The sequence below is a fragment of the Nelusetta ayraudi genome, unplaced genomic scaffold (genome assembly GCF_046127955.1).
Source record: "Nelusetta ayraudi isolate G7.1 ecotype Tasmania unplaced genomic scaffold, CSIRO-AGI_Nayr_v1 ptg000027l, whole genome shotgun sequence".
NCBI classification, from domain to species: Eukaryota; Metazoa; Chordata; class Actinopteri; order Tetraodontiformes; family Monacanthidae; genus Nelusetta; species Nelusetta ayraudi.
In genome coordinates, this window is record NW_027466077.1 from 4529818 (window position 1) to 4556978 (window position 27161).

The 27161-nt window shown below is 46.7% G+C and overlaps 2 protein-coding genes across 5 annotated transcripts; one reads left to right on the forward strand and one right to left on the reverse strand.

Annotated features, from left to right (window-relative positions):
* Positions 1-936: 936 nt before the first annotated feature.
* Positions 937-4357, forward strand: mest (mesoderm specific transcript). Its single transcript, XM_076030207.1, has 12 exons — positions 937-1084; positions 1493-1686; positions 2381-2460; positions 2558-2635; positions 2716-2852; positions 2966-3024; positions 3228-3268; positions 3378-3448; positions 3549-3650; positions 3736-3812; positions 3890-3953; positions 4110-4357. Exons 2-12 carry the CDS (start codon positions 1533-1535, stop codon positions 4225-4227), a joined length of 981 nt encoding a protein of 326 aa, XP_075886322.1. The 5' UTR covers positions 937-1084; positions 1493-1532; the 3' UTR covers positions 4228-4357.
* Positions 4358-12391: 8034 nt separating this feature from the next.
* Positions 12392-25624, reverse strand: st8sia1 (ST8 alpha-N-acetyl-neuraminide alpha-2,8-sialyltransferase 1). 4 transcript variants are annotated; one of them, XR_012927146.1, is made up of 7 exons: positions 25550-25621; positions 24821-25436; positions 23728-23872; positions 19887-19996; positions 18877-18969; positions 13367-18009; positions 12392-13240 (listed from the first exon to the last, which is right to left on the reverse strand). XR_012927146.1 is itself a non-coding variant. In XM_076030208.1 (5 exons), exons 1-5 carry the CDS (start codon positions 25030-25032, stop codon positions 17529-17531), a joined length of 1041 nt encoding a protein of 346 aa, XP_075886323.1. In that variant the 5' UTR covers positions 25033-25624; the 3' UTR covers positions 12392-17528. The 4 variants fall into 4 exon arrangements, 1 of the variants encoding a protein (XP_075886323.1); XR_012927148.1 differs by having other exon boundaries at positions 13301-18009; positions 24821-25624; XR_012927147.1 differs by having other exon boundaries at positions 12392-13270; positions 13301-18009; positions 24821-25624.
* Between the last annotated feature and the right edge of the window lie 1537 nt (positions 25625-27161).

Sequence of the window (27161 nt, forward strand, 5' to 3'; positions counted from 1 at the left end):
ACATACAAGTACTTCATGTCTGTTTATCTGGAGCATTTTAAATGGATATCGTGATTGGATTTACATTTGAAACTTGTCGAGTAATGTGTATGGTTTTTAAAAATAAAAAATGTATTTAGCCTAACCACAGGGCCATGTTTGTCATTTTCCCAAAGCAGTCGTGTAAGTGTGATGGGTGTGAAGGTCGTGGTTTTGGAGTGGAAAGGCTCATTATTATTGTTGTTTTTATGCATATATGGCAGCATATCGCAATCTTTCTTTATCATATCTTTTCTGCATGCTTTATCAAAGTTTAATCCACAACATGTGACGGCAAGATTAAATTGCTAATTTTGCACAACGTTATACACAAAACAAAACAAAAAAGCATCCAAAATATTTTTGAAGAATTTATTTTATTTATTTAAGCCTGCAACCCCACTCTTAAAGTGTGTATATGTATGATTGTGATGATCATCATCTTATGTGATTGTGACAAACCCCACAGAATAATGCCCTCAAGGCAAATGTGTCCAACAAAACTCGCCCTCTGTAGTTTTCTATTCTTCTGTTTCAGGCACTGGTGTTTGACAGGATTCAAGTCTGTAAACCCTCACTGTTAAAGGGTAAGGCCACATCATGTCACACACCAGAAAGAATTTTAATCCAGGTTTGCGTGCCACCACATTTGATTCAGATTTATAACAAACATTTTTGCCATCCTTTATGAAGATTTTCCATTGCTGTGGCCAAAAACGCTTCAGCATAATAGTTAAAAAATTAAAAAAAATAAAAATAAATTAAAAAAAACGGATTTACTGCGTTTTTTGTTTTTGTTTCTTCAGAGACAAACGCGTGTTTGTACACCCGTGCCAGCAGAGGGCAGTCGTTTATGGTTTGGAGCCGATTTACAAAGATTGTTGTTTAGTGGCAAGAGGATTTTCTCTGTCTCGTCTTGGCAGGACGAGTCACGGCATCAGCTCGGCTCAAGAACCCGGAAGTGTCGAGAGTGAGACGTCCCATAATTTCTGTGCGGTGGGGAATGACTGTGGTAGAATGTGAAACCCAGAGCAAAGGTCGGCCACAGAACACTCGCTGAACCACCGTAAGTATCTCTCGCCCTCTGCGCCGTAAAGGTTTACACAACGGAGCGTTTAAAAAGTATACAGGACTACCGGAAGTGGTTGGACGTCATGAGAATTGTTTATTCCCCCCACCAACCCCCCCAATGAAAGCAACCGTGTTAGCTAATTTATTGCAACGTTGTGTCGGATGCGGCTGGTCCTGCACGGTGGGCCGTGAGAGCCTGGAGCTCCCGGTCAAAGTATACAACTCATGTGTCATTCAGTTTATCGCGTTGCATTTCAGCGTGGCACTCTTCAGAATGCCGTTTTAATTGACAGAGGCTTAGATTCACTTCCGCCTCCAGTCAGTCAGGGGAGCGTGGCTGACTGCTTTGTTGATGTTTTTGCACGCGTTGTGATAACACCCCTGTGTCTCCCCGTGCATCCAGAGGCAGGAATGACAAGCCCGCCGTCGTCACTGGGCTCAAGATGAGAGAGTGGTGGGTCCATGTCGGTCTGATCTGCGTCCCCCTGGTGGCCGTCTACCTGCACATCCCTCCCCCGCAGCTCTCACCTGCCCTGCAGAAGTGGCACGGCGCCGGCAAGGTGTTCCGCTTCAGGGACTGGGACATCTTCTACCGAGGTCGGTGAGAGACTCTGAGCCCCTCGCGGCGTCGGGAGGGGGGGTTTAAGGGGTTTGTGGGTGGTTATAGTTCTGGATATGATGGTCGGCTGGAACTTGCATTCGGTTTTGCGACTGAAGTGACTCTTAAGTGCAAACACCATTCTGCTTTGAAAATGCACCTGGATTGCTAAGATAAATGGGAAGTGCACAAATAGTTTGTGTCTCGCACGAAACACAAACTGCTTTTTAAAACATTCCAAATGCTTCGACGTGCCTTTCCACTATCAAACAACTAGCTGGAGCTACACCAGGTTGGCCGTGGAGTCTGCAGAAACTGTGGCTCGTTTTCATTTTGAAATGTTTCTACCCGTCTGTATATATGTGTCACTGCATCCATCCATTTTCAATACGCACTTGTTCCTGGGCTCACGGTCACGGGTTTCTGCTGGAGCCTCTCCCAGCTGTCGTAGGGCGAAAGCAGGGCGACACCCTGGACGAGTCGCCAGTTCATCGCAGGGCCACATAGAGACACAACAACCATTTGCTCTTGCACACACCTATGGTCAATTTAGAGGTTCCAGTTCACCTCACATGCATGTCTTTGCACTGTGGGAGGAAGCCAGAGAACCCAACGCAGAAACAGGGAGAACATGCAAACGCTATGTGTCACTACACACGGCATAATTGTCTTTTCTCCTCCCCTACAACCCAGATTCCTACGGTGCTTTGGGAAGTTCTGATGTGGTCATTCTGCTCCATGGTTTCCCCACTTCCAGCTTTGACTGGAACAAGGTGTGTAATTGAAAGATTTCCCCAGCTGATCACCACACTTTTGGAAACCCGCTCCTCCATTTTTCCAGTGGGAAAGTTTTCACTGTCGTCCTTGCAGATATGGGAGCCGCTCGCTCAGCGCTTCCACAGAGTGATCGCCTTGGACTTCCTGGGGTTTGGCTTCAGCGACAAACCAGTGAGCTGAATGTCCTCTTTGGATCAGTTGTTGTTGCGCAGGTTGCATGTTTATGTCATCGTGTGTGTAACTTTTCTCAGCGGCCACACAAGTATTCCATATTTGAGCAGGCCAGTGTGGTGGAGGCCCTGGTTGCTCACTTGGGCCTCATCAATCAGCGGGTGAATGTTGTGTCCCACGACTATGGAGACACGGTGGCCCTGGAGCTGCTCTACAGGTGCTTTTTGGCTGTTGTATTTGTGTAAATGATCGTTAAAGGTGCATCGTGGTCTCTGTTTTTAAAATGAATTCTCTCTTGTGTTTCGTTTCTCCTGCATCCTGTGGCACCAGGAGCGACCAGAACCGCACAGGCCACCTGAACTTCAACAGTCTGTGCCTCTCCAACGGAGGTGCAGCACAGTTTGTTTGTTTGATTAATAAGTCCTTACAGGTTTTAAACAAGTTCAAAAATATCCAATTCCACCATTAAACAAATGAAATTGTTTTTTATCATTAGGCTATAATTGTGTTTAGGCAGCCAGAAAGTTGAAATATATACCTGAACTTTCACTCTAAAGTCATTATCATGACTGAAACTCTTTTGTCCGAAAAGGTTTGTTCCCAGAATCACATCATCCACGGCTGTTGCAGAGGGTGAGTTTTTTTTTTTTTCCTTTGCATTTACAGAATGTGTCAGATGAAGTAAATTGCATAATTTTTCACATGGACCATGGCCAATAGTGTGTGGTCTTGTGTTCCAAAGCTTCTGAAGGACTCTGGTTTTTTGGCTCCACTTCTCACACGTCTCACCAACTTCATGCTCTTCCAGAAAGGGTGAGACAACCAGAAAATAGGCATTATAAATGAACTTATGCAAACTAATGTATTATGCAATTGTCATCGTGTTTGTTTTGTTTTTTTGTTTTTCTTGCAGGATTGGAGAAGTGTTTGGGCCGTACACACAGCCCACAAATGCTGAGTTTTGGGAAATGTGGACGAGCCTGCGCTACAATGACGGGAACCTCGTCATCGACAGGTGTGTGTGTGTGTTTGTTTTAATTTAGATTTGTGTGTTTCATGTGGTACTTTCCTTTCTGAATGTCCTCTATTTGCTTTTCCAGTATTCTGCAATACATCAACCAGAGACTGAAACACAGAGAGCGCTGGGTGGGGGCACTAACTTCCACCTCAGTCCCATGTGAGTTTGCACGCAAGTCTTTATAGTGAGGATCACATGCTCCTTTTGAACTGAATTGTCCCGCTTGTGCCTTTCAGTGCACATGATCTACGGACCCCTGGATCCAGTCAATCCTCATCCCCAGTTCATCCGCCTATACCAGTAAGTTTCAGCCACTAATAGCAAAGATTTTAGGTGATTTTTAACACAGATAAAACTCTTTTAGCTTCTGGCAGACCTGTGTGTTTACATTTGAATATTTAAGAATAAAAAATGGTTTGATATTTTGGGGACTGACTTCTTTTTTTTGCCTAACAGACATTTGGTGCCAAAGTCAACCGTGACTATTTTGGATGAGCACATCAGTCACTACCCTCAGCTGGAAGACCCCACAGGCTTCATCAATGCTTTTTTGAATTTTATACATTCTTTCTGAAAATGTCTCATTTGAATTTGTGGCATATAGTCTTGGCAAAAATTCTCTTTGATTTTTCATATGTAATGATTGTTCTAAGCAAGTTTCATTCCTTTCAATAAAACTAGTTTTGTAAAAAAAAAAAAAAAAAAAAGAAGAAGAAAGAAAAACCATCAAGTTTGTGAATTGACATTTATTCTATAGCAAGCCTTAAAGTTCCAGATAAGATTAGTTCACAGATGCAAGCACACGAAAACGAAATACAAACAGGTAGTACCCGAAAAATTAGAATATCAAGTAAAAGTTGTTTTATTTTGGCAACATGAAAGATGAAACCAACAAATTCTATTGAGCCAATACATGCAAATTGACATCTCAATCAGTTACTTGTTGTAACTTTGCTGATCAAGATTTTCAGCTTATTAAAACCACAAACTCAGAAAATTATTATAAAATTTGAGTATGTTTTTTTTTAAGCTGCAAGTCCTGATCGGCAAAATCCAAAGAAATAAAAACCTGATATATATTGATTTGCATATTATTCCTTTATATAATATGTCAAATTCTCCATATAGTCTGTTCTTTTCACGTCCTCCATATCCACTTGAATGTGTCGCTCTCATTGTCGAATATTACGGTAGAATTTTTATCCAATCACTTTTTTACCTTTGCATTACTTACTTAGTGAACTGACTCTAATTTTAATTGCAGTTACGTCATTACTTGCTTGCTTGCTTACGGAACTATCTTGTTGCTATGTGCTTTCTATGCAACTGCTCCCAGTTGAGTTACTTCAAAAATATATTTTATTTAAGCATGTCATTTTGCAGTGAAGTGTTTCAAAAATATTGTGTGGTTGTTGCAGTGATTATTTTTGCTGGTTGTTGTGTAGTCGGCAGTGAAACGCCTCGTACCAGCAACATTTAATGCAACCCAAACATATTTAAATAGGATTTTGAGTGAATGTCGAAATTAATTTAAAAAAAATTGCATGGCTGCACCTTTCTGATGAGGTTTTAATATAGTCAGGCTGGGTTAAACAAGTGTTACTGCTAGTCGTATCTATCACCACCAGGTGGCAACCTCCCACATACAATAATAGATCTGGCACACATTTTGCTGCGTGTTCACGCATCAGCAGGGAGATATGTGGAAGTGCAAAAATATTCTGTGAACATCTGTTTCCCCTCATGTTTTCTGCAAGGGCCCAATTGCCTGCAACTGATTTTCTGTGTGTGTGAGGTATAAACAAGCGCAAGCATTGATTTTCACATCAGTATGTCTCATCCAGAGGTCTATTGACACTCAGATCTCATGGAATTTACTTCCGTTGCCTCTTTAGAAGAACGGAGTGACTGGATCTAAGTGGGAGATTAAAAAAGTAAACTCATCAGAAAGATGATTGCTATGTTTGTTTGTTTGTTTGTTTGTTTGTTTTTTTTAAATCTATCTCGTCAATGGCTTGGCTTTGATCAGTTCACTTTTGATGTGGGGAGACAAATGTCTCACTCTCTCTCACTGAGCTGAGAGGTGAAAAGGTCAAGCGAGGATCCCCTGAGCCAAAAAGCCGGCACACATACAGCAGATGAACCTGCAGTTCGAGCACATGCATTGCTTTGTCAAAGCAACAATGTGTGCTGCAAACAAACAAAAAAAACTCTTACCGGCTTCCAACACAAATGCTTTTGCTTCCAGTCCGCTCTGTGACTTGTTTATTTAATGTTTCTATAATCCAGCCAGGCTTCAGTGGCACATAAAGTGTGTGACATTATGTGTCAAGGGAAATGCAGCTGTTGTGCATCAGTTTGTGAAATAGCTCTCGAAGAACTGACTGTACATGACCTCATCTCTCTGCATGACCTTTTTTTTTTTTTACTTACTAGCAGCTCATGAAAAAACAAACAAAAAACCCCCCAAAAAAACAATGTGGAAATCAGCTTGGTCATCATTAGGATGTGGTCATGATTCAGCTAAAATCAAGATTGTCAAAAAAAACAACAACAACAGCAACGCACACACACATTAGGTTCAGGTTTTTGTGGTTTGGAGTGAATACTTGACTCTGAAAGAGTTCAGGGTCAGCTAAGGTGCAGGGAAAGTGTTGTGGAACTGAAACCAGGCAGTGTGGCAGCACCAAACTACTTGAGCGTAAGGATTAATGTGTCATCACGATCCTCCAGGGGGCGGTCTTACTGCCATAGACTCTGAAAATGATTCAACACGCACAGCAGAGGAGTCTTTATGCTTGTGTTTGCGTGCGTGCGTGAGGGAGTGATATCCAACAGAAGCTTGGCACAGTTCAAGTTTCCTCCGCAGTGCAGAGGAAACGGGAGACACGGGGGAGTGGGGGGGCGAAGAAGAAGACGCTGGACTCAATCACCCACGCACACATCCTGAAAACAGTCGCCGCGGCACACAAACACGCCTCCGAGAATCCCAGCAGCCTGATTAGAAGCACAGCTGCATGAATCTACTCCTGTACATGCAATGTCCAGGATGTCAGCCTGACCTCAGGTGGACACGTTTTTGGATCAGCCTCAGCCTGCGACTCCCACGTCAGTTCCTCCTGTTGGCATTTTCTTTTTCCCTTTTTTTTCCCCCTCCTAACCGAGCCGTGTTTAGCCCGTTTCCTAGAACACAGCCTGTTGCCATGACCACCGCATGATCCTCTGAGAACACATCGTGTTTGTGTCGAGGCTGAGGGACATCATCATCATCGTCATCACACTGGATCACTGGATGACTCCGGACCCCACCCGTGTGTGGGTTGCTGTAATGAAAAAACAACACAAAAAAAATCCCCTAAAACACACAGCTTTGTCCCAGTCAGCCCCCCACTGTCCCTCCCACCCGCACGCCCACTGGCCACCTGCTGCAGCAAATGCATGCTGGGAAGGCGACGGACTCAGTTCAGGAGTGCATCTGGATTCTGAAACGCTGACGCGTCAGCAGGGACTTTTTTTTTTCTCTCCCCCAAGCGGGAACAGCTGCTGTCATGAATTCACATCCCTGATTCCCTTCCTGCGTCTGGACAGACTCAAGATTCAGGTGTGAGAGGAAAGTCAGTTTTCTCTCCCGACTGCGAACGTCGCCGAGCCGTGACCCTGCCTCTAACAGGATGCCTCTAATGAGAGCTAAAAATATCTCGCACCCACACGCACATGTGAGCGTGCGTGCACCCGCAACTCAATTTTCCATCCCTCTCGCCTTGGAGGACGATGAAAAGACAGGGTTTGGGGGAAATCAGCCCTTTGTGACATCACTAAAGGGGCCCGTCATTTCACGAGTACATCCTCCATGTTAATTTCGCCCTTTGAGTGTTTTTTTTTTGTTCCCTTTTAAACAAAGCCATTCAGTTTTTATCAGCGAGCCAACACCTGGTTGGGGGCAATAAACGGAGGGCTCACTATGCAGTTCTCCTGAGAGCTGCAGGGGTATTTTACACAAGGAAGTCAATTTGTCAATGTAATATTTGTAAAAACGTCTGTTGAAAGTCAACCATAGTTCTGACAAGTTATTTTCCCATCGGCCTTTCGCCGACTGAAAAAAAAAGCTCCTTTACGCCTCTCCATGGTTCCAGAGTAAAGTGGTCGTGAACACGCACGCAGCTTAAGAGGAACAACTTGTTTAGCCGTAAAAAAAAAAAAAAAAAAAAAAAAAAAGTCACAAGACTGCACGCAGGCTTAAACAGGGTTACTGTCACAGCGGTTAATTGTCATCTACAGTACAGTACAGTAGCGTGGCGGCGGGCTGCAGTAATCCAATAGAAGTCGTGACCTTTGTTGGGTTTATCGCTGACCACCTCATTCCACGCTGTTCTCTGTATTACAGCTTGTTGTCTTAAGATATCCTCATTTGATTAAACACGCGGGTTTAAATCAGCCACATGTGGGAGGTGGCACGTGACGGATGTCCAGATTCAACACGCAGACATGGTGGTTTCACGCTGGCTTCACGCTTCGTGCCGTCTCCAGCTGCAGAACGAGTCCCGCCGAGCCGGCCAAGACCTTATCGTGCATGCAGAAATGCTTTGGTTGAAGTCTGAAATCTTGCACGTCCATTATTAGAAGCCGTGAGGAAATCTGAGCATGACAAACCGAGGGTTGTCCAAATAACATGCATCTTTTTTTTTTTTAATAACATGCATATCAGAGATTGGTATTCCAACCTAAAGTGATGAGAGATAAACTACTGAGTGAGATAGCAGCAATAGGCAGCAGGACTGACAGGACTGATATCGTCCCCATTTAAGAAAAAAAGAAAAAGCATTGCAGCGCAGCCAATCAGCTAATGAAAGCATTTCATTTTAAACCTGGCGTTGCTCTTTTCAATTTTTTCACAAGCGCAAATGCACTTTCTGGAGCTGCAAATGGCTTTTTCCAAAGCGTCCCCCCGCTGCCACTGTAACTGCGGGCCAATTAACCGAGTGTGCATAGTTTGGCATCCTCTGGTGAAAGGAAACCTGATGCCGACCGTTCTTCCTCCCATGAGTGCTGCGCAATTGATTTTCCTTAGAGGTCTGTGAGACGAGCGGCAGGCACGCAGTTCGTCCTTTGCGCCCTTCGCCTTTGCTAATAAACGGCACAGTCTGCTTGCAGTCTGGGTCGCAGGGGTTTTCGGCCTGTTTACACGGCCAGTGGTGCGATGAGGCCGCATCGCGTTGCGCCAAGTCAGCCAGATTACAAAGTGACCCAAGTTATTGTGCGGCTCCCACGTCTCCTCCCGGCTTCTCTTCCAATCGGCCGTCTGGGTTTTCTCCAGATTGCCATCTTTCCATCCATCCATCTATTGGAAAACCACCTCCTGGCTCCTTCTGCCTCCCCCCGCGGGCTCCCTGATGCATTATAGATTTGGGCGAAGGAGGAAGTGGCAGGTCTCCAGGGGGAGAGCAATATGGCGAGAGAGTGAGCGGCAGGCGGCTGCTCTTCACTCCCGCTCTGATATTTTGCCCTTCACGAGAGGAGAGAGAAAGAGAGAAAGAGAGAGAGAGAGAAAGAAAGAAAAGTGAGGAAATGATTGACGCGTTCTTTCCATTTCTGGGGAGTTGGAATGGAATTCTGCATAACAAATCGGACCTTTGAAAAAGGAGAAGTTCTTATTTCGCCAACATCCTCCATTCAAAGGGAAGAAAGTTTCAAACTAGGAGTTTTCTGATGAAAATTAAGAAAAAAATCGACATACTCTCTACGCCTCGTGCCTCCTACCAGCCCATATATTATCCCTTGATAGTTTCAACACCAGGCTGCCGCTCCCTTGTGAGAGGCCGATGCCGTAGCTGGCGGGGACTTCAGCTCTGCTCCCTGATTGGTCCGGCCGGCAGCTGGACGTGATGAGAGCTGACACGGGGGCACCAGTGGGGAAACTTGTTTACATTTGCGGGTCCCGGCGGCCTCCCCTCGGGGGAGGCGTGTCCCTCACCCCGGCCTTTTCACCAGGCAGCCGGGGAGCTCGGAGGGGTGAGGACCGCTGTGCACGTGCACGTGCGCAAAGGGCACGGGCCTCATTTTCAGCAGAGGAAATTAAAAAAGCAAACTCTGTGAGGAGGGTGATATTAAACAGAAACACATCATATGACAGACAAACAGGAGTCGCAGGGCGAAGGGCTCGAATATTAAACCACACAGAAAAACTCATAAATGAACAAATTGAGGTTTTTTTTCTGTGCTTGTGAACACACACGTGTCCTGAGATGAGTGGCTGACACTAGTTTGCTTAGTGTACCGTGAGATAAATTTCCGTAATTGGTCTAAAAAAAATAATAACATTGCATTGTGGAGTGACTGTGCTTTAAAATGAATGTGAGCTTATTTTCCTCCCTCACTTCCTCCCAGGATACCAGCTTTGTGTGCTTTGTGTGCGTCTAAACAGGCCCAGATTTCACACTGAGCAAATATGAATTAATGAAGAGACTATATTGTCGGTACAGTGGGGCAAAAAAGTATTTGGCAGCCACCGATTCTGCAAGTTGTCCCACTTAAAAAGATGAGAGAGGTCTGTAATGCTCATCATAGGCACACTTCAACTGTGAGAGACAGAATGTCTCATGGAAGAATGGGCCAAAATAGCAGCTACAGATTGACCTGGTGAAGACCTACAGGGAACGTTTGACCTCTGTCCTTGCCAACCAGGGTCACATTTCAGTAGTATCGAGGTGAACTTTTGTTCTTGATCAAATACTTATTTTCTTTACAGTTATATAAGTACATTTTTAGAAAATCATACAATGTGATTTCCTGGATTTTTTGTTTTTATATTCTGTCTCTCACAGTTGAAATGCACCTATGATTATCATTACAGACCTCTTGCATCTTTCCAAGTAGGGCAACTGGCAGAATCAGTGGCAGCCAAATATTCCCCCCCCACTGTATTAGGCTAAAGTGTCATTTTAGAATAGATTTGGTTGGTGTTGTGCCATGTGATTTTTTTCAATGTAAAAAATGTGCTGTGGTTCAAAAATCACAGGTGTAATAGATCCAACCCGTCTTATCCTATAGTGCCAGTCCCGGTGTCCCTGTCCCAGTGTCCCAGTCCGTCCACACTCACTCGTTCTCAGCTCCTGTTCCCATCTAGACGTGCCAGTCGTTCTCCTAACCTACGGGGGTTGGAAGTGCAGACACGAGACAAACACAGGAAGTGCTGAGTCAGAATGGAAAGTCAGAAAGCCCCTCGTTGCTGTGACATTGCGACACCGGACACAGCGGCACCTGGTCATTGCCTGCTATTTCACAAACACCAACTGCAGCATCGCTGGTTGTCTTGGAGTCTTGTAACCCTGCAGAGGCGACAACGCCGCCAGGCCTTCTCACCTTGCACTCGCTGCCCATTAGTCGTGTTTACGGCTACAGAACTCCGGTGAAATGATAATTACGGTGAAATCAACCTGGCATGTGACCGTGCCTGCGCTAGCATCTAGTCATGAGCTAAAGAAAAAAAAACACAGCGTGATAAAATTCCACATGCTATATGCGGCCGCTCATGTGATTTCTGCTCATTTCTGTTTGCAAGACGAGTGGCATTTATTTTGAAATGGCTGGTTGGGCTCTGAACTCAGGCAGGCAGGCAGGCCGGCACGGATCCAGGCAAGAAGTCAGCCGTGAAGAGAACAAGCAGTGGCGGCGCAGGACGGCCAGACAGCTGCTCACGACCTCTTTCATTATGGACTCTGAGGAGACAATCTAATCCTGGCAAAACAGTGTTTACAGTCGGCCCCTTGTCCCTCGAACAGCCCAGGAGCAGATTCACCCAAACTCAATTAGTTCGGTCAAACCCTTCAAAAAAAAATCCTTCAGTCTGGAAAAAAGCAAAAAAAATTTCCGTTTAGAATAGAATAGAATAGAATTCCACTTTATTGTCATGTCACAAGTACAGAACAACAAAATGCAGTTTGCATCCATCCAGAAGTGCTTAGCAAGTATAAATATTTTTACAAATGTACACAGTGTGAAGGAAATATATACATCTGTACATCACGAGTATGTAACATTGTTATGAATATGCTATAACTATAAGTATGTACAGGCTATGAACAGATTATACATATGGTTATAAATATGAAGGCTTTAAACAGACCATAAATATAAGTATATGACAGATAAATATAATATGTTATAAATATAAGTACATGATAGATAAGTTGTGCAGTAGTGAAATGTTGGATGTATTTACAGTAGTGAATTTTAGTGAAATTTTAGACACATTGCTTCTAGGCCACTGTTTGCAGCCTCCTGCAACGCTTGTGGCCGCGCGGGACTGCTGGTCAGAAGGAACGCGCTGCTCTTTGCTCTTGGGGCGTGCCGCTGCCGACGACAAACGAGGTCCTTGATCATGAACATGGCGCATGTGCAGTTCAGCAGCGCGCCGGGATGCCCGCAGCTGAGTTTGCTGACATGGTTTTGAGAGGTTTATGACCCAGAAAACAGGGCCACTCAGACACAGCCACAGCCACAGGATTTTATTATCATTTTGCAAAATATAATTAGGGACAGTTTTCTGTAATAGTCAGCCAGAGAGAAGAAGACCATTCAGTTCAAGCATGTTTATTCTTTTATTAAACACGGTGTTTTCCATGTAGGTGGATGTGTTTTTTTTTTCCTGTCTCATTAACCCCCTCATAGTAAAACGCAGGTGGCACATACAGTTGGTTCACTCAAATTATTTTGGGGGTTTATTTTCAACATGCTCAGTCAAATAATAAATTCAATCAGTCGAAGCAAAGAGTAAAAAGCACACAGACAACAAGCTTGGCCAAATCAGCAAGCCCAGAAGTTGAGACTTCCATGTTCATTCCATTCCAACATTATTTGCTGAATTAAGCAACAAAAATGTCAAACTTGTAAGCAAATTATAGCAAAAAAGAGAAGCAGTCACCTAAACCAAGTTTAAATAACCAAATAAACCAACCAAAATAAATCAACACCACATTGTAGAATAATATCTAATTCACTGTCAGCACTTGAATCATGCTCATATGCTCACATACTCCAGCACATTTTTTTTTTTTTTTTTACATATCAGTTTTACTGGGGGCAAAGAAACGTATTGGAGTGAAAGAAGGCCTTAGGACTTGGACGTAAAAGCAGGCGGAGGATTTGCCTGTTTTCCCTTCAGATCAGACATGTGCCGCGACCGTGAGCAGATCTGGTGACTGTCAGGTCTCCCTGCGGCTCCCTGGAGTTCCTGTTGGAAAAAGTAAACAAATGGGGGGGGAGGGGGGGGGGGAGGAAGCTGCCACCGTTGATATGCAAAAAAGTCTCTTGGGCTCATCCGTTCAACCTTTGCTCAATGTGCAGTTACCGTAATTGCTGGAGCTAACTGCGGTATGGCCGGTTATGGCTAGATGGTATCAAAGATTCATAAGGAAGTGACATAGGTTCTTAGAAAGTCTCGAAAAATCGTCAAAGAGGGTGGCAAACATTGATAGAGATAGGCAATGATTTTACCTTATGTAACATCCTTAGCCTCCAAAACTGTATTCTTGACCGGTACCGTAACTTGAATACTGATCCTAACTGCGACTCGGACCCCAATCCTAAACCTAACCGTCACCTGAGTGCTGATCCTAAACCTAACCGTTGCCCAAGTTCTGATCCTAAACCTAACCGTTGCCCAAGTTCTGATCCTAAACCTAACCCTTGACTCGGACCCGGATCCTAAACCTAACCGCCACCCGAGTCCTGATCCTAAACCTATCCGTTGATTGATTGATTTTATTGGATTCATGCTTGCAGTGAAGCCTGGGCTACTCGGAGCCTCCATCTCTCCCGACGAGAGTTGGAAAGAATCTACGAGACTTCCGTTAGAATCTACGTCACTTCCTTACGAATCTTTGATACCATCGAGCCATCACCCAGATGGTCATCACGTGTGGGCAGATCTTGTTTTGATTGGTCGGTGAGAGAGTCAAGTCGTCGGACGCTGAATGTGCAGAAACGGTAGAGAAAAGCCTGACACTGATATGGAATTAACAGTTGCCAGCAAAACCTGATTTGAAAATGGGGCATGACATCATTTTCCTGTTGCTCAGCTGAACTAAGCTAAGCTAAGCTAATTCGCTGCAACCACGCAGTTAACAGCAGATGCGAGGTTAGCCTCGGTCTCCAACTAAGTTTAATGGAAAGTCAACAAGTCAAAGCGGCAAAACTTGCAGCGAACAGTCTGATTGGTGCATTTCAAAGTGTGAGACGATTCGTCCAATCACCTTATACGCCTTTTGTGAATAAATAGTGTAGTTTAAGGGCTACCGTTATCCTCCTGGCTCTATTTTAGTTCCAGACACAGTGTTTAATTGAAATCGTCATATAAAATAACCCCTTGCTGTTGCCCCTGCCTCGGAAAATTGGGTTTTTCCTCAATTAAATCTGCCGAGCTACCGAGGGAGACAGCTGCCACTGCTCCGGCTGCTTTGACGAGAAGGCCATTCTCTGGAAGAATAGTCTCCTCATCATCAAGTCAACAAGCTCTTAGAAAAAAATAAAATAGACACAAAAAAAGCACTCAGAGGAGGTTTGTGCCCCGCACCCCACCCCCAAGATTGATTTGCAGTAGTTTTAGCAAGGAATGCAGTGGCTGGCACACGTTGTGCTTAAGACAAACTGCAAAGGGTGCTTATTAAATATTGTTAGCCGTAAAAAAAATAACGACATCTTGCAGAAATCACCCGTTGATAATGATAACCGAGGCAGATTTCTTTTTTTTCTTAGCAGGACTTGAAAATGCTCAATGCTCAGGGCTATAAATTAGACAACATTCGCCGATGAAAGCGGAGCAGGTTGTGGCGCTAATGCCAGAGGTTGAGACACTTTCTGTTCATAGTAGTAGCGGTAGTTAGTAGTACTACGCTCAAAGGCCAATATTTACATCACAAATTTATTTCCATCTTGAAGAAAAGTCACCAGCTTTGTGGAATCGAATTGTCTCAGTCAATCGAAACACAATGCAGAGGAATACAAATCTGTACCAAACAAAGAAACAGCACGTATCTAAAAAATAAGAACATTTTTCATGCTTCACATTTCCTCCAAAGTCACATTGCATTCACTCACAATACTGGGCTCAGTACAAAGGTGCAAAATAAAATCTGAAATAAAAAGAAAAAAAAACAAAACTTCACAGTAAAAAAACAAAAACAACCAAAAAACGAATCCAAGGTTCAAGGGTCCCATCACTTCTGTCTTGAGGGGCCGCATGTGCATTTGGACTGAAAGAACTCCGGATGAACACAGACGCACCAGTCTGAAGTAACTCTCACAGCTGAACACCACATTGAGCCCTCTGTTTACAGCCTCCTGCCACCTCCAAAAACTGACTTTGTTGGAGCACAGAGAGCAGAGCCAACACCCGGCTGGGTGGGATGTTGCAGGGAAGCAAAGGGTGGATTTGTTTTTCACTGACAGACTGGAAACACATCAGTGTTTGCACAATGTGGGACTGAGAGGACTGAAATGTCATATGTCCACTATGTATGCCATGTTTGAGAATAAAGTTGAGTTGAGTTCAGACCAACTGTGACATAAAAAGGTCCTCGCTGCTGCAGGTGGAGGTTCTCTCGAAAGGCACCATGAGACCACACTCACAAAAAAACTATCATTTGGGAGTCCCAGTGCCACCCTGCAACGCTGGAGTGGTTCTGCTGCTCTGTTTGGCGCCGTCAGTGTCTTGGCATCGGAGAACACAAAGACCGGAGAGCGTCTCCTTTACAGACACCACCGTTCCCCTGTCTTGGCACTTGACAAGTACAATTGAGCGACCAAGAGACGATTCGGTACCGTCCCACTAACAGAAGGAGGCCGGGCTGCTTTTATTTCTCCATCACCACCCCCAACACACAGGCTAGATGGTGAGCAAAGGGCAGTGAAGGCCTCACTCAGTACGTTTACATGCACAGCTTCGTGGAGCTATGCTCAAAATTTGTTAGTGGCGTCTAATCAGACGTAAAAGCGGCATTTTCGAACAACAGCCTGATGGATAATCGTACGTTTTTTTTGTTTTTTTTTATCACTTACATCATGTACTTATAGTGCAGATATAGGTGCATGCAATCCCTTGGGTTTATGGTGATTTGGAGAGGCAGACAAGAACGCCGTTTGCTGCTGGAGGGCCGTAATGAAAGAGTTTTCAGACACTGAATGCAGAGACAATTCCAAATGACGAGCAGATTATTGGGAATACTTTGTGGATTCACAAAGGAGTTTTGAGCCCCCAGGAAGTAACTGTACCGGTGCCAATTTCACTCCAGATGAGAACCGCCATTGTTCTGTACAAACCGGCCAGTTGTGCAGAGTACCGTGTCGTTGCCCGTTTGGAGCGCACAAATTAACTGTGAAAAGGTTGGTGTGCTGCGTCTGCAGAGGACTGGTGGCCTTGGCTATACACAAGCTCAGAGAAGCGCTGGGTGTGGAAGAAGCTTTTGCCACCGGACGTCTTGGATGTTCTTAATAATAATCATGGATTGGATTAATATAGCGCTTTTCAAGCACCCAAAGCGCGTTTACGCCTTATGCATTCACACTGGTGGTGGTAAGCTACATGTGTAGCCACAGGGTGAGGGTCTTTCCCAAGGACACAATGACACAATGATGGAGCGGGATTTGAGCCGCCAACCTTTCGGTCATTGGACAACCAGCTCTACCTCCTGAGCTACAGTCGCCCCAGTCGTCTGGGGGCAGACACCAGCACGGGATTCGGGGGGCACATGCACACGCACACATGCACACATGCACTGTCTAGTTAAACTCCGACCAAGACTCCGACTAAATCAAAGTGGCATTATCTGGGTGCGAGACGAGAAGTGCGACATCAGTCAGAGTAACACGTTAACATGCACTTCAGCTGTTCAATTGGAGTCGGATTAAGCTAATAATTAGATTTTTTCCAAGTGTCATGTAAATGTACTGAGTGTTGTGGAAGTTCCTTCATAAATAACAATGATAATTCTCATTTGATCCATTGGCAACAACAACAACAACAACAACAACAACAACAACAACAACAAAACAAAAACAACAGAATCCCTGGAACGAGGATGACAGGCCTCCTCTTCCCTTTTTCTTTGTCCGAAGGGTCACGATGCAACTTGGCGAAACATTCTGGGCTGCAGACTGCTAGTTTCTTTCGAGCGGCTCGCACTTCGAACTGAGAAGCTCTTTTTGGCACGCGGCGGAATTGCCAAGCAAGGGCTCGGCTGAAGAGAAGTGGAGGCAACGGGGGAGGAGGGGACAAAAAAAACCACGAGAGAGAGGAAAAAAAAAAAATTTTTTTTCACACACAAACCAGCAGGCGCTCCCACCCCTCCACCCCACCACCCACTGACCCCTTTTAAATTTCAAACCCATTTGAGCGTCTCCATCATCTCCTTTGTTCCTTCAGTTGCACCAGTCTTTTCAGTGCTTTTAATGGCTCCTCTGCTGCTCCCGACAGAGGACCAGAGTGGGAGGGGGGAGGGAGGAAAGGGAGACGGAGAGGGGGTTGGTCCAGCTGCCCTCCCATATGTCCCTCAAGTACAGTAGTCAGAAGACCCGAAAAAAAAACAAAACCCGGCACACCAACACGCTCATCTTCATTAGTGCCGGCTGAGACGGCTTCCTAGAAACGTGGCAAGTCGTGGGGAGGAGCTGGTATCATCTTGCACTGTGTGTGTGTGTGTGTGTGTGTGTGTGTATGTGCGTGCACGTGTGTGTGTTTGTTCATGGCTTGTTGCGTTTATTTTGCTCCTGGTTATTCTCATGGAAATCAAGGATAAGCTCAGGGAGGGAGGGGTCGGTTCGGAGGCCGCTGCCGAAGGTTCCGCAAACAGGCGAGCGATTGCCATTTTCTCTGGCGAGGCACTAGCTTCCTCCCTCCTGCGGGGGGCAGCGTCCCAGCCGCAGGCGCAGCACGCCGCTCTTGTGCAGGTGCCAGATCTGCAGGAACTCCTCGGGCATGGCGTGGAACCACGTTTGGGGCTGCATGTTGTCGTAGTAGTGGTGGCTGACCGGCCGCTTGTCCAGGTCAATGGAGAAGGGCCAGAAGCCGTAGGCCGTCACCTCCTCGCACAGCCCCAGCGCCAGGCTCACCATGAAGAGGCCCGTGGAGAGGCGGCGGGCGCGCACGCTGCGCGCCTTCCAGAAGTTGCCCGCCGCGCGCAGGAAGTCTGGGTGAGCGAAGAGCACGGTGAGGTTGGAGGAGGAGTCGGCCAGGGCGTAGGACGCCCGCAGCGAAAGCTCAGTGCCGGGCTTGGTGGAGAATGCTGGCATGTAGACGTAGCTGGAGCCGTAGGCCTTCATGCTCTCCACAAAGTGCTTCCTGGACCACAGGAGGTTCTGGAACCTGCCGGGGACGAGGACAAAGTTGATTGGGGGACGGTGGAGGTGAGATTTTCAAAGGCTGGTTTCCTGGTTGGACCAGTGATGGAAACACGATGCCTGCCCACGGCCTGGTGAGTGTTGACAGAGTGGAAGGAAATTCTACTTTGTCTCTTGTGGACCAGCGTGTCTGATGACTCTGGATCAGCACCGGCACTAAAAGGTCCAATGTGTAAAATTTTTAAGGAAGCCCGGTATTTAAGTTAGCCCACCTGATAGCATGTTTTGTATTTAGGGCACTGTCAGGCAGGCTTCCTTCAGTACCGGGCTTCCTTCAAAAATGGCAGAGTAAGATGGCAGCTAACTGGAAGCTCTATGTTTATTCTTATATATATGAGAACTGGGCCCTGCAATGAACTGGCGTCTTGTCCAGGGTCACCCTGTTTTCGCTTTATGACAGCTGGAAGAGGCTCCAGCAGACCCCCGTAACCATGAGTGCAGGAAGAAGTGGGTTTTGAAAATGGATGGATGTATATGAAAATCCGTTCTGCAGGATGAGAAAACCAAATTTTGTTGTACTGCAAGCATACACTTTTATGAATGTATTTCTGGGCAGCATGTTAACCTTTTACCATATAAAAATCATAAATCAAGCTAAATTTACACAAATGTACACACTGGATCAGTGTCAGTCACTTTGGTTTGGGTCTCTTGCTCATGTTGTCTAAGGCCAGTTGGGTTATTGCTGGTTTTTTAATGTCCTTCAGAGATAGATCAGTCTGTATGTGCTGTCTTGTACATTGCGCAGCTGTTTGTGGCACTTTGCCAGAAAGTTTCATTTTAATTGATTGATTTGATTGATCCGCTCTTCAGAAACCAGCGGGTCAAATACCTTTTCTCGATGATGCTCGGGTTGGCCGTCACCAGGTGTGTTCGGGTGCCCACGTCCTTCACGTATTCCTTTGAGAGTGGCGGAAGGTTACACCTGAATGGAGGAGACATGTCACAGGGTCACACAAACACACACATACAAACACACACACACACACACACACAGTGCTGGTCTCCTTAACGAATGCAATTGTTGGAGCAGCCTCGACTCCGTGTGATGCCTTCTGATGCAAAGGATGATGAACGGCCACTCATGACACTGCGTGTGTGAATCATCTCTGGTGTTGGATGAGCAGATACAGGAAATGCTGTGCAGCTGCGTCATGTGATGCATCGACAGGATGCATGAACTCCGCCCCAAACTGCCTCTGGCATCACTCTCATTCTTTTTGAAGTAGTTTTGAAAAGAAAGAGACATTAGGTTTCACGAGGCGATTCAAACCTTGCTTAAATTTTTCTTAAAAATTTCCAGAAACGAGACCATCTTGTACGTTGAGTTCAGCTAGCATGCTGACTATTTCTCCCCAAAGACTTGACAAGTCCCGCTGAATTCCTTTCTTGGCTGAAGAAATGATTAGCTGCACCTCAACCTCATTGTTGGACAAAAAGCTACACAGTGGTGTAAAAACACCAAAGAAGAAGACTTGGAAGAGAAGCAACTTTGGTTGGAAGTGGGCTCCAGCTTGGGAAAAGATGAAACTATTTTGTGAAACACACAATACACACATGCATCTCAGTGTTCACAGACTGTGACTCACCACTGTCCCGTCCGACTGACCTTAAAGTGCCGTGTAGGGAGATGGAAAGTCCCTTAAAAAACAACAAAAACTTCCCTTTTCATTTCTCAACACCAGATGGTTTCATTCGGCTTCACCTCCACCCTTCGTCTCCATCCGCTCAGGATCTGGAGTTGACTGCTCGCAATCAGCATCCGGCTGGGATCAACCCCCACCCCCTGACATAATAATTAAGCCTCGGCGGACATGCGCGGACTTGTGTTTTTTTTCTCACCGCATTATGAAGTCGGCCTGGTCGATGTCCTTCCCGCAGCCGCTGTCCCGCAGGATGCCGCTGTTGCCGACCACAGCGCACTTCTTGAGGGGAAGCTGCAGAGGGTTGTCCTGCCGAGTGCAAAAAAAAAAAAGACAACATCCGATTTATGGATGGATGGGCAATGAGCCCGTAACCTACATTAAACCTTCAACACACACACACACACACACACACACACACACACACACACACACGCGAACAAAATTACAATTTGTAAAAAGGCACAAAAAAAAATCAGCATTTTTTTATTTCCCAGATTCACCGGTGAAAGTCAGTTTGACCTCACCACACCAGTCAATTTGGGGTCGGGGGTCAAACCCCCAGCCCAACCCCCATCGTCACTGTGTGCAGTAAAGAGCCTTGCGTGGCAGCCGAATCAAAGCTGCCACTGAAGAGGGCTGAGGCAGCACGGTTGCTGGGCTTTGGCTGCATTTAAGTCGACAGCATGGAATTAAGTGAGAGCACAGAGACAATTGGGCTCATTATTACCCTCAGAGGGCACTCAAACACACACACACACACACATACACACACGAACGCACACACATGCCTCCTTGCCTCAGGGTTTCCTTTTTAGGCTCTGACAAAGAGGCGAGTCATAGGACAATGGCTCGCTAAGAGTACGTCCAGCGGGAAGGAGGAACCAGATAGCACCACCAGAGGGCTTGGAGTGGGCCCACACTTAAAAGCAAAAGAAAGAAAAACATCCCAAGTATTCCTCAAAACTCTCATTGCCAATGTCTTTCCCCCCTAACAGTAGCTGCTGTGTGTCTGGGGGAATTCCCCAGAAATGAGAGAAGCCCGTCATCGCCGCCGTCTGCTTGCTCCCCTTTCTGATTCCTCTGAGTCCTCCAATCAGGGTGCCCTTTGTGATGTCACAACCCCGTTGCAGCGCGCTTGTCTCACGTGTGGATTCGGGCCTCCTCCTGCCCCCCTCCACACACTGTTCAGCTGAAGCGGGGAGGCACGGATGAATGACGTTGTAGCACAGTCAAGTTCACAGCGTGTGTGTGTGTGCGTGTGTGGACGCTCTGTTTGAGCAAAACCAGCAATTAACCACTGAAGCTCTAATTGGCACATTCCATTGCACCGGCTCTCACACTGTCCGTGACGCCAGCCTGTTGCAGTCGGGGGGGGGGAAAAAAAGGAGCCACTCGTCTGAACTCAGACCTGCAATTACGGCTCTTGATAGCTGAGAGGACAGAAAAAACCCAAGTGTGGGAGTTGTGCGTCCCGCCGCTAGCTGGCCTCCCTCCGACACACACTCTGACTGCCGGCCGTGCCAGCCAGGGAGACGGGGAGCCGCTCCAGGGCAGCAGAGGGCCATCGCAACCTCGACCAGGGTGACACCAGCGAGGGGACGCGACGTTGATGATGGGACCGTGATTTGGTAGGAGGGAGAAAAATTGACAGCGCGAGAAAGTACACAAAGCTTGTTGGGAAAGGTTTGGTTTTGAGGAAATGCCACAAAACAGTGAGTTTGGGATAATAATAAAAAAATGACAGCAGGCATTGCAGCACAACCACAAAATTCCTTGTGGGAAAGAGAAACTGCTGAGGAGTTTAAAAGTCTCTGGCACATCATTGAGCTCCACTTCCCTTTGCATGTGTGTGTGTGTGTGTGTGTGTGTGTGTGTGTGTTTGTGTTTGCCTTTTTGTGATGTCACGAAGGGCTCGGACACCTCACTCACACCTCTCCCAAGTTTGCTGGCAACGGCCTCAGCAAGGTGTTGGTTGTAGTTGGTATTTTTGTTCGAGCTTTAGCACTCAATGTTGCTGCTCTGATCTCACTGGTCAGATATTCAGCGCACCTCGCAGCCGTGACAGGAAACCTGTAATGTTGCGGTGGCCGTCTCCCTCTCTAGTCCCACCCACTCGGGGGTGGCGTACCGCTGCAGCAACAAGCGCTTCCTTGAACACGCAGTGTGTGTGTGTGTGTGTGTGTGTGTGTGTACACGTGTGTCTCATACGCATGCAAACACACACGGGGATAGAAGCGTGTTAAAAATAAACCTTATCTGCATACAAACTGTAGACGCGCGCGCATACGCATCCACGAACACAACGAACGCTGTGTTCTGGTGAGGTGCCGAGAGGGAAAAAGGGGGCGACGCGGCGGCAGCGGTGGTAGCACAGAGGGAGGAACATCCTCTTCCAGTTGTGATGCACACGCTCAACATCCTCTTTCTAAATCTGACCTCCAGCCTGGCCCGAGCAGGAAATCAAGTTGCAGCCAGAGAGAGAAAAAAGTGCTTCAGAAGTTCAGGTTTCAAGGCCTTTACTGACTGTTCAATGCAGAAACGCTCCACAGACATTGAGGCCCTGTTTGCACTTGGTCATTTCATGCGTTTTTTGCCGGAATAGGAAAAACGCATGAAATGACCAAGTGCAAACAGTCCAAATCCGTTTTGACATCCGAATACCAAAACCACCTCGGGAGGACTACTCCACTCACCTCTCCCGTGTACGTACTTGGTCGGCGCCCCAACTTCCGCCATCGTCATTATAAAGTTACAAACAAGAAGCGAAAACAAATCATTTTTGTTAGACTCGTTTATTAGCATGCTAATAAATTTCATTCCGCATTAGCGTATTTTGTCAGTGAAGCAGCGGTCGCAGTTTCACCACATGTGTGATTAAATGTGCGACGTTGCATCCCAAATTTGCCAGCCACTGTTGATCCGAAAATAAAGTCGTCACCACTCTGTCCCACCAGTCGTTACTCCTCGTTCGGATCCATACGAGCTGCAGTAGAATTAAAACGAGTGACTTGATATGGTCCGCAAACAGGAAGTTGATTCTTATTCGCTGTCATGTAAAACTCGCCCTGGTTTTGCGCTTTACTGCCCCCAGTCGTTAAAAACGGAAATGACGCATGTTGCATTTGCATAGGTTCGGCAGGGGGGGCCGGGGGGGGGGGGGGGGTGTGTGTGTGTGATGCGATCACAAATGGCACGCTCGAGACGCATGTTAATGGCTAAGTGCGAACAGATGCTGCGAGATCCGTTCTCGTGATCCACCGTGAATCACCCAAAACAGTTACAAGTGACCAAGTGAAAACAGGGCCTGAGAGAGCAGCATATTAAGCCCTCTGTTTACAGCCTCCTGCAAAAACGCTGTTTGCTAGAAGTGACGCCTTGCTGGTCCTTTTTGTGCGGTTGAAAGGGGACAAAAAAAAATGCAACAACGTGGTTGCAAAGAGCAGAAGACACATGGGAAAAATGTACAGATGTCCTTTCTAACATCACAGAGAGCCAGTTTCCTGAATAGCATGTTTCAGTGCATACTTTGTGGAACATACAAGTGTTAGAAGCAGTGTTGTCAAAAATATCGATATATCAATTGATATTCAAAACTGAAGTGGCAGGAGTGGAGGGAGGCCCCCCCTCCCCCTTCCGCGGTTGCTAATATCGGAAATTGTATCAAATATTAATATTTCTGAAAATATTGCATCCAAGTCTGAAATCCAGTTACGTGACAGCACTAGTTAGAAGGTACTGGCAAAGTGAACATTAGCTTTAAAAATATACATAAATCCATCCTTCTTTCTTCCTCAGCAGACGCCTCTTTGTGCATCTGGTTGCTATGAGAGATTCTTCCTCTCACAGCACATCTTAATAAGGCTGCACAACACTAAACCAATAATCCCCCAACTCCATTTAGCGGGAAGTGTGCCTGCTTGCCGACTCCCTAATGGACCGACTAGCATCCAGCATCCAGCCGGGTCTCGCTTTCTGTCACTAAAAACCAGGAATTTTATTTTATTTTTTCTTTAATTCACGCTGCATCGTCCACGTACCTGCGCAAAGAGCGAGTGGGTGTCGTTGTTGACGGTGTGCGAGTGGTAGAACTCGCCGTCGTACCACAGCACCTTGCCTGGCGGCGAGTTGGCCTTGGTCACGGCGAACATCCTCTGCGGGTTGCAGCACTCCGTCATCAGCTTCCTGCAGAGGGGGGGGGGGGGGGGGGGGCGTTTGGGAACATGATTAAGTCTCCGGGGACGAGGCGGAATTTCGTTGGACGCGGCAGCCGGAGGCAAACAATGACATGGGGACAGACGGAGAGGGAAGACCACATGACAGGACATGTGACTTCCTGATGTCCCAGTCAATCTCACATCTTTGTAACACCCGCTGTGATATTACAGTTCTGGAGCAATACGCCCCTACTCCCCTTACTTGTGGACTGTTAATGTAAGTATAAAGACATATTACTGGCAAATGAAAGCACAACAGTTATTGTTAGTTTATTTTGACTTCATATAACTCATCCCTTTTAAGTCCCATTTCCAGACCTGTCTTTATGCCTTGAAGGGAATTTATTCACAGAGTCTTGGGAGCGACTCCGCCGCTCTTGCAGGTGTCACTGTCTCCTAATCATCCTAATCAGCTTTGCTTCAGAGAGTTGTCTGCATGCTCCCCAGGCGGATGAGATTGAAGCATGTCTGCCGCGGCGTCTCCTGCAGCGTCCATATGCTTTACTTTTTTTGTGTGTCAAACCCCAGATGGGACACGCAGCACCAATAGCGCAGTTGTGCTGCAGAGTGTTTGCAGAGTATCTGCCAAAAACAACACCAATACCAGGCATTTTTGGGGGGGGTTGGTGGATTGGGTAGAATCGTACTTAAACTGGTACTTTGATAGACTCCTAAGGTCATGGTAACTAATTCATGCAATAACTGCAGTCTCATTCTGCCACAACTCCCTCGGGGACCTCCAAGTAAGAATAAATAAGGTCATATAGCCACAATCTGGGCCACTTGGACCTGTTCTCCTTTCACTATCTCATGCAAGACCTCTGCTCGTCACCATCAATGCTGTCATTCGTGGAAACCCCAACCCTTACCCCACCCCCCCGCACAAGGCAACCCCAGCCCGAACCATGAGACCAACCTGTGCAAATCGATGCCCGTCTGGTTCCTGTGCCACGCATCGCCCTGCCGCAACACCTCCTCCACGATCTCCTTGTCGGCGGGCAGCCTGTCGCCGGGGAACACGTAGAACCAGCAGAGCACCAGGACGCACAGGGCGGCCCACACCGACAGTTTCGCCCGGTAGCATCGCACCAGCATCATCTTGGCCCACTTGTCCCGAACGCGGCTCATCCGCCACCAAAACAGCGAGGAGGAAGAAAGAGGATGAGGAGGAGGAGGAGGAGGAGGAGGAGGGACACGGAGGCAGCGGCTAGGAACAAACCCGTCTCATCTCACCCCGCACACACGGTCCGCACCATCGTCACACGCCGCGAACGAGTGGTCGCGCGGGGCGCGGGGCCCGCTCCCCGCCCGCAACCCCCCTCGGTTCTACCCGAAGCGGAGCAGGAATTCTTACCAGCCTCGGTTAAGGCTCGCCCAGGAAGGTGCTCTCTGGCCCGGGGCCTCCGCTGCAGCCTGTGCGGTGGGTGCAGGTGAACCGGGACAGTCCAATTCCGACCCCCACCTCCTCCTCCTCCTCCTCCTCCTGCTGCTGCTGCTGCTTCCCCTCGTGTCTTCAGTCAGCAGCAACCCCCCTGTTCACAAAGGAGGGGGAGAGAAAAAAACGTACCTCTTGTCAAACGTCACATACGCAACATTGAAACGGAAATCGGTTTACAAAATAAAAGCGAAATAGAGGTTACCCTACAATACAACGTTGTTCAACTTGGACCCTTGACGTGTAAATCCAGTGCACGTTCTTCCTCGGATCATATCGATACCGAGTTCTAAGAGATAGAGCTTTTTCTATTGTTGCGCCCTCTTTGTAGAACGACTTACCTCTCCACATTAGACAAGCTCCCGCACTGTCGATTTTTAAAACCTGCCTAAAAACCCACTTAAATTCCTTGGCTTTTGACCCAGCATGAAACAGCATTTGTTTTGTTGCTTTTATTGTTTTACTCTTGGTTTTATGTTTTATGTTATTGTTTACAGCACTTTGTGTCAGCTGTGGTTGTATTTTAAAGTGCTTTAAAAAATAATGCGAAGTTGAGTTGAGACTTAAGTTAAGATATAGAGGAATCCAATGAGACGGACCAGAAGTAAACAAGGGGCATTTCGGCACATTAAAACATTTTTGAATAGTGATTTCTTTGAGTGGATTGGTTACGTTAAATTAGCATTTTAAAAAAATGTTGTGAACACTGTACTTTACCAGGTCAATGTAAAATGAAGCCGAACTTAGAGAAGGAAGCCCAGTTTCAGCTGCAGCGTGAGGTTGTTTTCATGATCCATAGTGTGCAGTTTCCTTTATAAATTCTGCATTTAATCCCCCCGGACCGCCCAACTGTTGGTGCGATATACATTGTTTCGTACGTCAGTTGGGAAAGATTCAATGTCTGCGGCACTTCGCTCAGCCCAATTTTGTTTCGAACGTGCAGACCTGGAAGTTTTGTGCAGACTCTCCCGCGCTTGACAACGCCTGCTTGGATAACGAACGTCTCCCCTGATTCCCGCTGAGCAGCGTCAGAGTAAAGCGCTGCTGCCCCCTGCTGGCGTGAGCCGGTCACCGAACAGCCAGGCAACAACAACACCAAATGCAGACAAAATGGCGGACATGGGCGCCGCCATAACTCCAATACTCAAGGCCGGTATTGGAGTTGCGCCCGTGTCCGCAATTTTGTCTGCATTTCGGTGCCTCTCAGATATAGCAAAGCTAGTTTAGTTTTTGTGAGATAGTGTTTGTTGCAATTGTGTTTTTTGTTTTGTTTTTGTTTGTACTGTTTTGCGCAATTATTAAAAAAAAAAAAGATCAACTAACTTCCGGCTTTGAGTTCCGGTGTAGGTACAACATTCCAGAACCCCGGACAGATTCTGTACCTACACCGGTATTGGAGTTATGGCGGCGCCCATTTCCGCCACATTGTCTTTACCCACAGGCGCCCTAGGTAACATCTCGGTACGGTACGGGTCGGTATTGAGGCATTTCCACGAGCCCCAGCACGGTCCCAGGGGTTACGATTTTGGTACCTGCCTCCTTGGGGTTCGAAGCGAGCAGAGCTGACACCGTATGGGTGACGTAGCAACGTGCAGGGCACTGATTGGGTAAAAGTTTTGACGAAAGCCAAAGGCAGTCTCTCACGAAAGACCAAAACCGCCATTTTTTAAAAATGCCCGCGTGTGGATTTTTATAGTTTCACGTATTAAAAACTGAAAAGATTATGAAACTGTACCAAGGGCGAACGTAGAACTACAGACGTTTCTGTTCTCCGTGGCCGAAGAAAAAGCTCATAGAGAGCTGGACGGACGGAGCGACACGC